Here is a 15,175-nt window from a genome sequence, read left to right as displayed (position 1 = left end):
ATTTTTTCAAGGTTAATTACTGTAGCCTGTATACCGTGTCGATTTGGCAGTGAGCAAAATTTTCTTGACCTCTTTTCAACGCGAATGTACCAAAATTTAGGTCAGAAGGTAATAATAATTGAGCACCTTGCGCTTACCCACCTATCTAGACGTCGTCTTTCATACTCTATTCTTTGCGCAGTTTACGTTGCTAAAATTATTCGCAAAACGAGATGAATTTTTTTTCTCTCTCTTTCCGTTTTAGCCCTGTGTATTCAACCCCCCTGCTCAAAGAGATCTGTGAAAACTAGGCTGCACTTTACTCAGTATCCTGACACTACATACGTATATTATAATGAATAAGATTGTGTAAGCACGTCTACGAAGAGGAGAAAAAAAAAATCTTTGAAATGGTGTACCACATCATGCGATTGTAATTACATATAGGACAGGAAGCTAGATATTGCGAGCCTTGAAGGATTATTATTAATTTTTTTTTGCGGTTATACGTGATTAGAGGAAGTAGGTATGCGGCGTTGCTTAGAGGAATTGTAAATATGTAATATAATGCTTCATTATACCGCGAGAGTTTGTCATTATTGTATTCCAATGTTTATTAAATATAAACTAGCAAGAAAATGTTGGCGTCTGAGCAATAATGAGCTCATTGTTTTTGACATTTGAAATGGAATGTATTTTATTCATCGCTAACGCAGCGGACCAAGTTTTTATCGTTCGGAGTTCAGACGGTTTTAGATGGAAAAAAAAAAACGTTCAAATAATGTACATGGTTAGGTGTTCTCTCATCACGATACAATTTCTAATCATTGCTGATTAAATTTCATACTTTCGAAATTCGCTTTTTCTTCCCATTCTCCTGTTTCGCCGTGCGAGCTCCGTCCGTGCGGACATTTTATCAATTCAACTGTCGAGCCGACAAGATGGAGCGATGAATTTTAGGCCAGCGAAAAAAATAATCTATAAATATATAATTTTTTAAAAAACATGACCGTCGAATGAAAGCAACAGAAGCAATAGCGATATCAAACGCACAAAGTAATAGAAATATAACGGCGGGCAGTATTGGTATGAAATTTTTGAGGATTTATTATATTTTTTCTGTTTCGTTTTTTTTTCAAGCTTGCCGATAGTCTCATAATTGTGTACGAAAATAACCTGTGTTGAAATTTCACATAATTAGGCACGGAATAATGTTATCTTATACCCGCGGCGCGTATATTCTCAGATTTTAATTATATTAATACATTCTCAGAACTTGTATCATATACTAGATTAATTAATGTGATTAGAAACACGTTAATCATTATCGAAATTGCATTTAACTTCCAGCAGCTGCTGGCGTTGGCGACAACATTTTGAATTTGCAACTAGAAAATTTACAACGAATAATATTACTCATTGGGAGTGAAACTAAAATTATTTACACTTCATCAGGTTTGGCAGCTTAACATAGTGACATTTCATAGTCCGCCAAAATAAGTTTCTCCTCGCCAATTATATTATTTTTCAGTAAATTATTCGACCTCACATTCATGTGCATAATATTATATGTTACACTGCAGTGCAATTTGTCTCTTACAATCATTGATGCCCTTCATATTGAATATCAATTGACGATCTCAACTGTACCGATTCTATAACTTCTCCAGGAATTGACGAAAAGTTTGAAACAAATGTTTAGAAAATCTTGCGTTTATTCAAAATTCACAACAGCTTGAAATCTGGACTAGAACAACGCGTATGATACACAATTGTTAGTGAGGGATGCTTGAAGTTTTTTTATTCCCTTTTTGTTCTCTCTCGAACGTTATAGTCGTTTGCAAAACTACAAAGGGTACGACCAGCTGGTTTTTCTCGTTTCTTTTTCTTTTCCGTGTTAGAAAAGTCTCTAATTATATTTGATAGATCTTTGAACTGTCAGCTGTGTAATTTGACTTATTTTGTTCTACTTACCAAGGCGACGTTGACGAGGCCAATTATTAGAAACAATTTAAATGAAAAACAAACAACGGGTGGATTCGCGCTGTTCCTCTCAGAGGGTGCAGCTCTACCAGCGTGATGTTAAAATAGCAACGGCCATCGCTACCGGAAACCTCAGAATATAATTAGAAATAATTATTTTCCAGATACACCTCTGATTCTGTTAAGGGAATGGTGTAATCCGTCATGTTGTTATAGCCTGAAATTTTATATCATACAGTTTTATCCGATTTCATAAAAATGACTGTTTTGTAATAGACAACAGTCTTAATTACTTTCTAAGCGCGTGTATGGAACATTAATAATTAGCTTAATGACTTATTAAGAAATATCTCGTGTTGCATAAACATCACGTTTTTAAAAAGTGAACATTTTTTTTTTCTTTTGATTCTCACACTCCTTGCCTAGAATCTCTAACTGCAGCGATGCAATTGCGATGGCATCGGATTCGGTATAGATCGTACCCCCAGTATTCTCGTATTCTTGTAATGCTTTATATGACTGTTGAATTGATGAGCTGATTTTTCTTAGTAGCTTTTCGATAGATTCCTAATTGAAATTTATTTCGAACCTTTCCTTTCCCGCTCCAACTTTGTCTACGATATCAACCCTTTTTGACAAAGACGTATAGGTACGACTTAATCAGCATGCTAAATTCGCGTTGCCTCAGAAAGACTTGACAGTTTTAGTACTGGATATGTATCTAAAAGTCTAGTAACACTTATATTTTCGTACGAAAAAATCAATTTTTATTTCCTGCTGTAGATATTTTTTTTTCTCCTTCTTTTACTTTCGCTGTACTGTAGCGTTGTGGTTTTCGGTTGTTTCTATGGGTGGTGCGATGTACAATGCAGGCAAGGATGGCAGCAAGGTGACCACGGTGGTGGCGAGTGCTGGTGCCGGACCCGATCGTCCCCAAGAAGTTGGCTACACCGACACCAAAGTTATCGGAAATGGAAGTTTCGGTGTTGTCTATCAGGCCAAGCTATGCGACACCGGCGAGATGGTTGCCATCAAAAAAGTCCTACAGGACAAACGGTTTAAGGTGAGAATTCACTCATACGTCCCGATTGATTCATTTTAGTCCAGATATTCGAATACGCGACGCTAATAATTCATTATTAATTTTCAGAACAGAGAATTACAAATCATGCGACGTCTGGAGCATTGCAACATCGTGAAACTCAAATATTTCTTCTATTCTAGTGGTGATAAGGTAAATTTGATTTGTCTTAATCTATCATTACTCACAATTTATGTGATGTATTTTAATTATCGGTGAACCATAGATCTTTATTAAATACTATGCCGTGAAAAAGTTAGGACTATCTACATAATTCAGGTCTATACCGATGTCAATTTATTTGGAAATAACGTAGAGATAAAGAGAAAAGGATCAAGGAGAAATCTTAATTTTGATTTTATTGACTGTTGTAGTTTCTAATGGTCGGTTTTTTTTTTATGGTTTTTGACGCATGGTAGCGATAAATGCAATTGACGTGTTTGTGATTATTATTGATAAATTTTCATGTCAACATCTCGATGACGTTGACTGAGGAAGTATCTGTTATAAAATCTATTCATTCAGAATAATTCCTATCTTTAGATCGGAGAAAAATAATTCATGTGGCCTTGAAATAATCTTTTGTCTAGAGATATTTATTATACTTTAATGCAGGTTCATTGTTATGTTATTTTATAGAACATCTTAACCGCGACTAACCCAGTTTTTCATGTTGACGTAAGTGAAACGGACCCAGTAGTTCGAAAATCCTATTGAAAATTTATAATTAGGCCTTGACGCTTTTCCAACGAGGATCTCACACATTCTTCTGGGATTTAAATTTGAATCTAGATACTAATGCGCTTTGCTAGATCTAGATATTTATGTAATTCATTATTGTTTTGATCTTTGCATCAGGGAAATAAGAGTTATGAGAGAAAAATAATAATAAACGAATGGCAAACGCTAATTATAATGGCGTATGAAATTATATCAGTAACAAAAAAAAAACTGCACTGCAATTAAAAAACACCGTTTATTATTGAATAATATTAATGTATAATATTACACGTTTGCGGTGTACATGATTTCCTGCGCTTTAATGTGTCCGCTAACAGTGATAAATTGTAATATTCTTTTTTTTCTCACAATGGTCATATGATTTTTTTTCCATTCGTGGCTACATTCCATCGTCCACTATCCAAAAAATTTGAAAAAAAAATTCACCGAAATAATGATTAAGGCATAGCTACACGTGCTAGTAAACCAATTCCATAGCACATATAATTGCTTTAATGTTTTGTGGTATTTTAACATTAAAAGCGCTGTGTCTTCGACTATGGATTAAAAATTGTTCAGGATATGTTTTAACACCGATCTTGTTCTTTTTTTTCACAGAAAGACGAAGTGTATCTCAACTTAGTGCTGGAATATATCCCAGAAACTGTGTACAAAGTGGCCAGACACTATAGCAAAAGCAAACAGACGATACCAATCAGTTTCATCAAGGTACGCTCAACATTACGATGCTTTTATCTTTGATTTTGATCGATTATTGCTAGTTATCAATCATCAGATAAATTTGTTTATCCCAACGTGTAAACATTTGAAATTTGTACTACCAAAACCGCAATATCAGTGTTCATCTTACGATATATCTGCTATCATATTTCTTCCGAAATATTCGTGAGAATCCAACGAAATTGCTCATGTCATTTTGACCATTTTTCATTGATATCAGTAGGTAATTTGTGAAAGATTTAGAAAAACCGATCAGTGTTCGATTCATACACTATTCTTAATTAATTAATCAACTAATGATAGCGATATTCAAACAGTATGCTTACAATTAGTGTACACGTAATAAGATGATAACCAGACTCGATAACTTTGGTGATAGCCTTTCCATATCTGATTCAGGCTTCAGTTTGTAACTTGGCTTGAATAGTTCGGAATACTCTTTGCATGTAATAGCAATGACGATTACGATAGTGATAATATCAGTGGCGAGGCAACAAATCTTCAAATAACTCTATCAGATCATTATTAATTCTAATCTATAATTCATGCTAGATTTGAAATTCTTTTCAAATTGAAGGGTTCGAAATTTTTTTTTTCCTTCCACCTGACTTCACAGTTAAATACTTTACGTGTAACCTATGTTTTGGAAGTCCCGCATCAGACGTTTTATCAAACACCTTTCGGATGAAATTCTGGATCTAATTTTTGTTAATTCTGAAATTTCAGCTGTACATGTACCAGCTTTTCCGGTCATTAGCATATATTCATTCGTTGGGAATATGCCACAGAGATATCAAACCGCAAAATCTTCTTTTGGATCCAGAAACGGGAGTGCTCAAGCTCTGCGACTTTGGTTCAGCCAAACATTTGGTTAAGGGTGAACCAAATGTGTCATATATTTGTAGTCGCTATTACCGTGCACCAGAACTCATCTTCGGTGCCATTGACTACACTACAAAGATTGGTAAGTTCTGACTGAAGTCTTGTTGGTTTTGTTCCTATAATAATTATAGATAAATTTCTTCAATATGTTATTCACGAACATTAGATGTAACGGTACTTTTTACCAGATACTGATAACTGGCCAAAATTTCGTATTGATACCCGGAGAATAATTACTGATAATATATTTTCAACGATAGTAATTTTTTTCCCAATTTTGTGTTCAAAGATGTGTGGAGTGCAGGCTGTGTGCTAGCGGAATTGCTGCTTGGCCAGCCAATATTCCCTGGTGACAGCGGCGTTGATCAACTCGTGGAGATCATAAAGGTTCTCGGCACACCAACTCGTGAACAGATAAGAGAAATGAACCCCAACTATACAGAATTCAAATTCCCGCAGATTAAGTCACACCCGTGGCAAAAGGTACACTTTCCAATGTTCAATTTTCCATTATATTATAACTAATGCTGTAAACCCAATCAATGATTATTTTTTTATTCTAAGGTAGTATAAGTGCAGTTGAGATGAGTATCTTTTCGTATCATGAAACCGTGTTGTCTAAATTTGACTAAAAGTATGTGGGTAACCAGTAACTACATAAACACGATACATTACACAAAATTTTCAATCGCTGTCATGAAACTTATTCACTTTTCAGCCATCAGATATCAAGGTCACAAATATTAACTTCCAAATCTAGCAATTATTCTTGAGACAATACACTTTCACCTACAAAAAATACCGAAGAACATAATTTCATTGTCTTTGTTGTATCAAACAACGCTTAACTCCCTACAAAAGACGAGTCAACATAAGTCACTGCATTTATCACTCACCGTTCATCAACAAAAAATGTACTCGTGGTTACAGTTAATGCTTCAACGAATGAGCGCACCTAAATGTTCGACTGAGCACCAAAAAATTAGAGTAAGTGATATTCCTTGGAACATGTTATGGCTGTCATGAATTTTTTTCACATTTTGCGAATTGGAACTAACAAAAAAAAAAGGAAGAAAACAAAATTAAAATTGAAATTAAATTGAGATAAAACCAAGAAAAGCAGCTAAAATATCTGAAAACTTCTGGGCGAAGCAATAGCAGCTAACATCACTAACCGAGATACCGCGTGCAATGTCTTGCAGTTGCTGGCAAGTATGAAAATATCACTTACTCTAATGTCTCGGTGTATTTATCTTACATACTACACAGTCGAAACTCAATTACCGCAAACGGAGTATTCAGAGGTCTTTCATTTCTTTGTCACATAAAACTTAATCAAAGACCTCGGAATTCACCAAACGCCTGCGCTTTTTCTTTACTATTGGCAGCTATCAGGAAGGAACAAGTACTAAGAAGATGGATCATGGTTGTAATTATATTTTGAAATGATCGTCTCAAAAGATCATTAGCTTCTCGATCTGACAGCTGCTATAAATGTTCTATATTAATTTAACGAGCCATCGTATGCGGAACGTGTATGATTGTGATTGAATTTGTAGCCTATTTATAACTTTAATATCGCTACACTCAGTCAATGCAGTGCATCCCAAATACTCACTTCATAATGGCGATTTTCATTGCGCTATCTCATAGTAACACGAACTGTACAGCTTTCGTATCACACCTGTTCATTAGGGAATGACACGTATTTGCGATAATTTAAAAATGATCCGCAAAAATAAATACATCAACTACCACATTACATTATTGCTGGTAAATGCCAGCAATAGCGATATGCTTTCATCTATGATGTGTGACAGTGTCATAATTGTGAATTGAGGAATCCTCATTTTCAAATGTGTAATTTGTGATGCGGTATTTCAACATTTATTGCACAGTAATTTGTCATCCAGGCAAAAAGTTTATAATGTCCGATGGTGGAGCTTGTTTACAAACCCGTTATTTTATTTCTATTCCTTTATAGGTGTTTAGGGCACGTACACCACCTGAAGCAATGGAACTTGTTGCCCGACTTTTGGAATACACACCGTCTTTGAGATGGACGCCACTTCAAGCCTGTGCTCATTCGTTTTTCAACGAACTAAGGGAACAAGGGACTCGATTGCCAAATGGACGTGAACTTCCACCCCTCTTCAATTTCACGGAACAGGAACTTCAAATTCAACCAACGCTGAATTCTATTCTTATCCCTAAATATATGCAGACGGCGGATAATCCTGGAGCTCAGTCAGAAGCTAGCAACGTGACTGCAGGAGCGAGCGGTAACTCTAGCGATAATAGCGCAAACATCAGTACACCAACCACCACACAAAACACGGATCCTAGCCAGTCGAACATGGCTTAGAATTCATTTTTTTACACTTAAAGAAAATTTAAAATATCCTAGAATACCCCGAAAATAACTATTGAGAGCTTCTGAAGAGGATGTGTCGTTCTAAATTGAATCCAGTTTCGCACCGCGCAGTTTATTCTGGATTTTGTACAGTTTCTAGTGAACCCTCGCCTTTTGCTATAATTAAATCCTAATCTTTATAGAAAGTTCAGCGTTTTGAGCGCTGTCCTGACTAACAATTTAGACATCGTACATGTTGGACAGTCGTTTTGATAGTTCAACACTGAAATCGTATTAGAAGAATGTTGCAGAAGTATAAGGTTTCTCTCAAATATAAGAATGTATGGCTTCACGTCGACAAAGTAGTTACGATTGACCAGCCAGAGTCCTGAAAATTTTCTCTCGTTTTCTTCAGTACGAACAAGTGGGCGTAGTACTTTTTGAATCGTTCATTGCATGACCTACATATACGCCGCAAATTAGTCTGCGAGACGATTTGAACTTGCACGAATTAAATTGAATTATCGTCTGTTACAACGAACCTTAGACGTACTGAGAAAACAGTCGTGGCTTTGTACTTGGAGAGGAACGGAAATAATCAAACTATCAACCGACGAAAAATTCTGTACTTCGTCAGCCAGACTGTACAAAATCCAGGTGATGTTCCTGTCGCTGTTATGGATTTAGTATGTATAGGGACTGGTTAGTACTAGAAGCCTCTTCCGCGAATGCGTAAAGCGACATTAGTTGGAAATATGTAATCTAAGATTTAGTAGCAAAAATGTTGCTTGCGTCGTATTTTTAAGGAAAACTACGAAGCTAGCTTGAAAAAATGCCAGTCAAATTGAAGTACACGCTACATAAAAATCTAAATACAATGAGTACATGACGTTTCATTTATTGCAGACTACAAATCGCGGTACCCCACCTCTCCCCCTTGCCCCCCAAAAAAAATATTCTAAATAGAAAATGAATGAATACAAATCAATTCAATATGACGCGCTGGTAAAACGGTTTTAGGAGATAGTAAAATACTATGATAATCATACGATATTCTGTATTAAGTGAAATATCCTGTACATATAATACATGTAGTATTTTTAATTTTTGTGTTCAATCGTTGACACATGTGATTACTGCAGATAATATAAGTGTGTTTCATTCAAATGCTTAAAGCGTGTGTAAACAAATCGTCGCAGGATGATCATTGCAATCCGAAAAACACGTATATCGACATGACTAGAAAAAACCATAAGATGTACGGTGTCCGCAACTAACCATTGTCAAAATATAGTTGAATAGAAACTGCAGCCATATTCACATGAATTTGCAATTAAATTTTGACGGTATAAACTGCGTAATTGTAAAGCGACGGTATCTTTTGTGCTAGTATACTATTTATTCCGCTAAAATTTTAGGTATCTCACTCTTTGAAAGTTGGAACACACTCCAAGGATTTTTTCCGACCCATAAAAATTCTGAAAAAAATTCTAGTAACGCGATTTATTTGTAATGAATCTAAATCATTTAACGCAAAGCTAAACAGTTTGCTTATTTATATATATATATATATTTTGTTTTTTCTTTTTTCGTGTTTCTTCTTACTTGTCAACCAGTAAACACTTTTTTCATTTTGTTCGTATCTACATTATCTACTCTATACCTACAAATATGCATATCATAATATTGCAAAGAAAGGCTGCTGATCATGGAATTTAAAGGTACGTCCGTGCTAGGCAAGAGTTGCACGTTGTATAAAAATAATGAGGAAATCCATCGTTCCAATGTTTCGCTAAGGATGGCTTAGTTTATTCGGACTGGGTGTATAAATCGTGAAACCATATCGGTCGTACTCGTTTTCTTGAACATAATCGAAAAACCATTGTTGGCAATAATGTAAAAATGGACGTACCTGAACCGTTGATTTCCTTCTTTAAGAAGAAGAAAAAGCTGACCATTCGTTTCAGAATTTTATGAATGTTGATGTTTCATTAAGTTTTTCATGATTACTCCGTTTAACGATACAGTTTAGGTTGATTGTAGGTCATATTGATTAAAATCAATATTGGAAATTATTATCCTACTGCAACCCCTGATTCATTTCTTTGTCCGAATGAAGAAAAAAACAAAAAGCAAATAATAAAAAACTAATGTGGCAAGTCGTTTCGATTCAATACACTTATCAAATGGAATAATTGCGTTAAACCGTCAGTTTGTAACTACGCTACGTAAATAATTTATATATATTTAGGACTTCGTCTTTACAGGAATTATTTAACTGACACTACTGCGTACAGTAATCGGTCCATGGTGAAAATTTAACAGAATTTGATTACAATGAATTGTTTCGCATTTCAGGCCAAGAAAAAGTTTAAATTCAGAACCGAAGGGATGAAAAATGCTGTGAATGGTTGTAAGACACGAAGTTTGAATCGCACGCCTTAATAGATTGTTGGTTATTTATCGTAATTATTATGAATAAATAAATTGATTGATTTAACTCGATTTAATCTAATCTATCTTTAATTCTAGATACCTATAATCGTTGTAACGACTAATGACTGCATTGAAAGTAGTATGAATATTTGGACTGATCTTCGATCAACGATTTGTTGAAGAGATTTATTGTAAAGAGTTAAACGGTTCTTTTGGTTTCTTTTGTTCTCAAGCATCTTGGGAGTTTCATTATTGATGAACTCGCGTCACATTAGGAACAAAAATTGCATCACATAAAATATAACTTAATACTTATTAACTTTGGCATTGCTATGTTCTTGCCAGTTTCAGCCTATCATAGAAAAATTCTGACTATCTAATATCCCTCGAAATCATTGAAATGCAGTCATCAATCTCGAATCATAAACTCACAACCTGATTTTGAAATATGTTTACACCGTTTCTAATCCGAATCAACGCATTTTTTTAAGCTGTCTGATTATTTGAAGCTCATGCCACTCGACACACCCATATGTGAATGATCCCGTGTAAATTACTGAAAGTCTAAACTTGTATGTATGTGAATCAATGTACATGCATGCGTATCGAAAATATTGACGAATGCATGTATATTATTTATACACCTATGTATGTAATAAATTAAATTGCAAATATATGCAACATACCTAATGATTATAGTCATAGTATTATTCTGCAAAAATAAGAAGAAAAAAAAATAGAATGTGTAGAAAGATTTATTCTTACTAATCCTTACTGTACGGCATTTTCAACTTTCATTCATACTTTCGTAACATAGTGACTTAAGTGTAATTAATGTTCACTGTCAATGTTAATACGTGCGTGTATATAATTATATATACCTATATGCATGTACGATGCAGATGAAATTATACTCCATGTCACGTTAGTTTTGACCATAGGCTGCTTTAAGATAAATGAATTCAATATTATAATGAAATATATATATATTCAAAGTTTGTCATTTGACACTAAATGAAAATGAACTGCTAGGGGATTATCGCATCTGTAGATGTAACCAGTCGAACGTTTTAAACTCTGAACGAGATGTGCCTTGGTTCACAAAACACATCAAGTTTATGTAATCCGTTGCAAGATACTTTGAAATCATTCTAGTTTGGGTCTGAGTAGGTTTTTCGGGTGGATCAAAATCGACCAACGATCGACGATGCATGTATAATCGCATGTACATTTTATCTCGCCCCGCAGTAGAGATGAAGCTTTAGACCCATAATGACATGTCATATCAATCATGTCGTATTGTGATGCTAGAAGAGGGAGAAGTGTATTAAATTGTAAGAAAAGATCATTGTAAAGTGACACTGTATATATATATATAACATGATGCTGTTCTGAAAATAATCGATTGAACCTGGATCATTTTCATTACTTCTCGTTGCGTTTTGAAAATCTGGAGAGTGCATGGAGCTATTACTTACAATTAGCCGTTACAGCTATTGTTCGAATATTATAATGCTTATGTGTATTCATAAATGATGTTGCAAATATCGTTTATGAAACTAAAAAGAAATCTATAACATTCGCTATTGAACAGTTGCAAATGCTCGATAAACGCTGGACTATGAATCGAAAAATAATGATATTTAGTTTGCAGGTTGTTGAAAGAAAAAGTCCATCTTGATATGCGAAGAAGATCGATATCTATGAATAGTCGAAATTACGTAAGCGGCATGAACATTTTCGAGTGTAAAAAAGCAAAAAATTTGTCCTGCTAAAATATGTACATTTTTTTCATCACTGTAACAAGTAGAGCTAAATATTCGTGAACATAACTCTAGAATGACTGCAATGCACGATTTTTATTTCATATTCCGTTATTGTTTCCAATTTTATTGGTAATCCGAATAAATCTATAAATCATATGTAACCAAAAGTAAAATTTAAGGTATATTAGTGTTACGAATTTTCAAGCTGCAAGGATGCCAGATATTCCGAGATAGTCTCAAGAATTATGGAAAAATAATATCATAGGTGTTATTGATCCAAGCAATTTATCTTTACACCTGTTTCATTCAAAAAAAAATTCAACCAGCGTAAATGAATAACCCAAATAAATGGCGTAATGGGCAACCCTCGCAACTTGAAAAAATTCTAAATAAATTGGTGCGATGTATGAAAGTGAGTATCTATGTATTGGTGAAAAAAGAGTCTTCACAGAGTTGGAAAAAATCACGTATCAAGGTTGTGATGAGCTTGAAACAATAAATTATCTATACTACCAATGTATGAGTTCGGAGATTAACTTGAAATAATTACCACAAAAATCACGCGTGTTTGACTAAAGAAAATAAAAATATTATTTGAAACAAGACGTCGTGTCCACATAGTGATAGGCAGATTTGAAAGCAATATATATGTTTTATTTCCGGTGGTAAAAACTAGATTAGATGAACCTTTCTCACCATGATCGTCCTCGAGTATTTTTATGCGAAACTTAATCAGTCCTCAAATTATTGTTGAACTCTAGTTGCTCACATATTGAGTCCGTTTGATCCAGGTTGATTGAAAACACTTACGGGTGATTTTTTTTTTTCTAGTGGATTCAAAATCCTCGTAAAGAAACAATAGTTGAAATTCAAGCAAATCTGTTATTACTGACCACAAATTACACGTGTTGAGCCATGGACCTTCTGAGTACAGTTTATCTATATCTAGAAAGGTAGTAATAGTTGTATTCACAATATCAATTGTAAGAGTGAAGAAGAAATATTGCTGAAAAATTGTCAATCTTTGTGCAGGCAGATTGTACAGTAAGTCTGTTCAGCTTTATCGATATTTAATTTGAAGGTTTGTTAAAAAAAAATAATAGTACTGAGATGGGATATGTACCGTGCGGTGGGAATGAAAAAAAAATTGTACAAAATGCTACATACATAATTACGTAAAAAATGAATTAATAAAAAAATATTATTATCGATTAATTAGCAGCATCTAAGAAGAAACTCATGAGAAAATTGTTGAATATCACTTATCATATACCTGAAGAATAACGGGGGTTTCTTGTTGAAACGATATATATAATCTATGTATTGTTCCATCGTTATCTGTAATTTATCGAACATCCCCGGCCATCTTCATGAAGTTTTACACTTTCAAAATTCGTCCTACAACTATGATCAAAGTTCAACTGGCTAGCAAAAACCAAGTTTTGACATTGGAGGTAGAATGTTTTTATCGAAGAATTGAAGCCACGTTATTGCTGTTGGTATTCAACACTTTTTTCCGACGTTCTTAGGGAGAAAATAGGTGATACTGTCATACTGTGTGTGAGTAGGATACTTGACAAAAACAAAAATACTATTTTAAGAATAATATTACATCTTATTTTTATTATTACTAACATTATTATTATTATTATTATTATTATTATTATTATTATTATTATTATTATTATCACGGTAGACATTGCTAAATATCGCTATATCTATGGAAAATTGAAGAAAAAGATGACAGATATATTCATGTATATATAAATATATATATACATACATACATAGATTAAGAGAATGAATATCTAAATAAATCGTACACGATGAATACACTTTACACACTATTCCGGGTCTTGAATACAAAAATTTCATGATATAGTCCTCTTGTCTACTCAAATTCATGTGTCAAATAGCCACGTTTCCGTCCTGTTTGAATTAAGCCGGAATTATCTGATGATTTTCATTGACTCGCAGTCAGTCATGTATTTCCTATCAATAATGACGAACAAATATTTGGTCGATATGCAGAGTGTAATGGATTCGAAGAGAAATAATCCAAGGTGAACGTGAAAGGTGTACACAATATCTTAGGTCTAGCAAATAAAACACTGAAAATGACATGCATGCATAATTCTAAGTACATAGGATGGAACGGAGTGCACGTTTATCGCATAGATATTGGTTGGGTTTACGTAGACAATGAAGAAGTATATTCATGCAAAGCACGTACATAAAACAAAATCAAGTGTATAAATTCGTTGTTATCAATAAATGAAACAATTCTCACCTACTTTTTGATATTTTCAAATCAGCCTTCAAAAACTCAGCCTATACAGAAAATCGGCCCCACCATAGCAAATGCCGACTCACAAATGGGGATTGAATCGTATTAAGAGTGAGCAAATTTTCGTTGAAAATAACTGAAGTCAATGCGTGGTCAAGTATGTGGGGTCTTTAGACGAATTGATCCTCATCTTGGAAGTTGAGCATCCTCTTCAGAAGTATGTTGCTTTACAAATCTTGAAAATGCTTGTAAAATCTTAGAATTGCTCGAAAATGATCTCACAGTTGCATAGATTTCACAGATTATTGTGAAAGTCAATGCCCACAATATAACTTTACACTGTATGCTCCAATATTGCGGCCCTAAAGCAAAGTAAAGAAAAAAAAGTATAAAACATAATCGATGGGTTCAGGGGTTCAGTAATTTTAATACTGTCAGTTGTTATCTCGCGAGCGAAGCCACTATTTATGTATATTTACAATATAATTCATTGCTTTTAAGATTCAAAAATAAATATTCTAGAAATGATATTTAAGAAATCGCGAAAAATCTTTAATGTTACTTGTGAATGTATGATACTAGAAAAATTAATAATATAGGATTGCATAAAATAACAATTATTATAAAGTAAGCCTATACAATATGTTTAAAATAAAACCTTCGACAACTAGCGAAACATGAAATATATAATTAAATATATGATAATTATAGCTATTATTATTATTATCTATTATTATCATTATTATTATTACTATTATTATTAATATCATCATCGTCATCATCATCATCGTCGTCATTAATGTTATCATTATTAATTATTTATCTTAATATTATTATTATTATTGTTGTTATTGTTTTTTATGGTTATGATGATTAACATTATTATAATTATTATTATCATTTTTTTGTTTTTAATTCCTATTTTAATATTATTATCAGTACTATCA

General features: G+C 33.7%; 1 protein-coding gene across 4 annotated transcripts in view; it reads left to right on the top strand.

Annotated features, from left to right (window-relative positions):
• The window catches only part of LOC105686041 (glycogen synthase kinase-3 beta), a 31,057-nt gene extending 16,823 nt beyond the window's left edge, over positions 1–14,234 (top strand). For 2 of the 4 annotated variants that reach the window (XM_012400594.3, XM_012400592.3), the window contains exons 2-7: positions 2,835–3,025; positions 3,113–3,196; positions 4,382–4,492; positions 5,231–5,468; positions 5,676–5,869; positions 7,371–14,234. In XM_012400594.3, coding sequence (XP_012256017.1) covers positions 2,835–3,025; positions 3,113–3,196; positions 4,382–4,492; positions 5,231–5,468; positions 5,676–5,869; positions 7,371–7,751 — 1,199 coding nt within the window. In that variant the 3' untranslated portion in view covers positions 7,752–14,234. Of the gene's footprint in view, positions 1–2,813; positions 3,026–3,112; positions 3,197–4,381; positions 4,493–5,230; positions 5,469–5,675; positions 5,870–7,370 lie in introns of all 4 variants that reach the window. The other 2 variants (XM_012400593.3, XM_048660260.1) reach the window with 1 other exon arrangement.
• The last annotated feature ends 941 nt before the right edge of the window (positions 14,235–15,175 follow it).

Source organism: Athalia rosae, chromosome 1, assembly GCF_917208135.1.
Source record: "Athalia rosae chromosome 1, iyAthRosa1.1, whole genome shotgun sequence".
Taxonomy (NCBI): domain Eukaryota; kingdom Metazoa; phylum Arthropoda; class Insecta; order Hymenoptera; family Athaliidae; genus Athalia; species Athalia rosae.
Note: the sequence above shows the minus strand (reverse complement) of the source record. Positions and strands in the feature narration are given on the sequence as shown.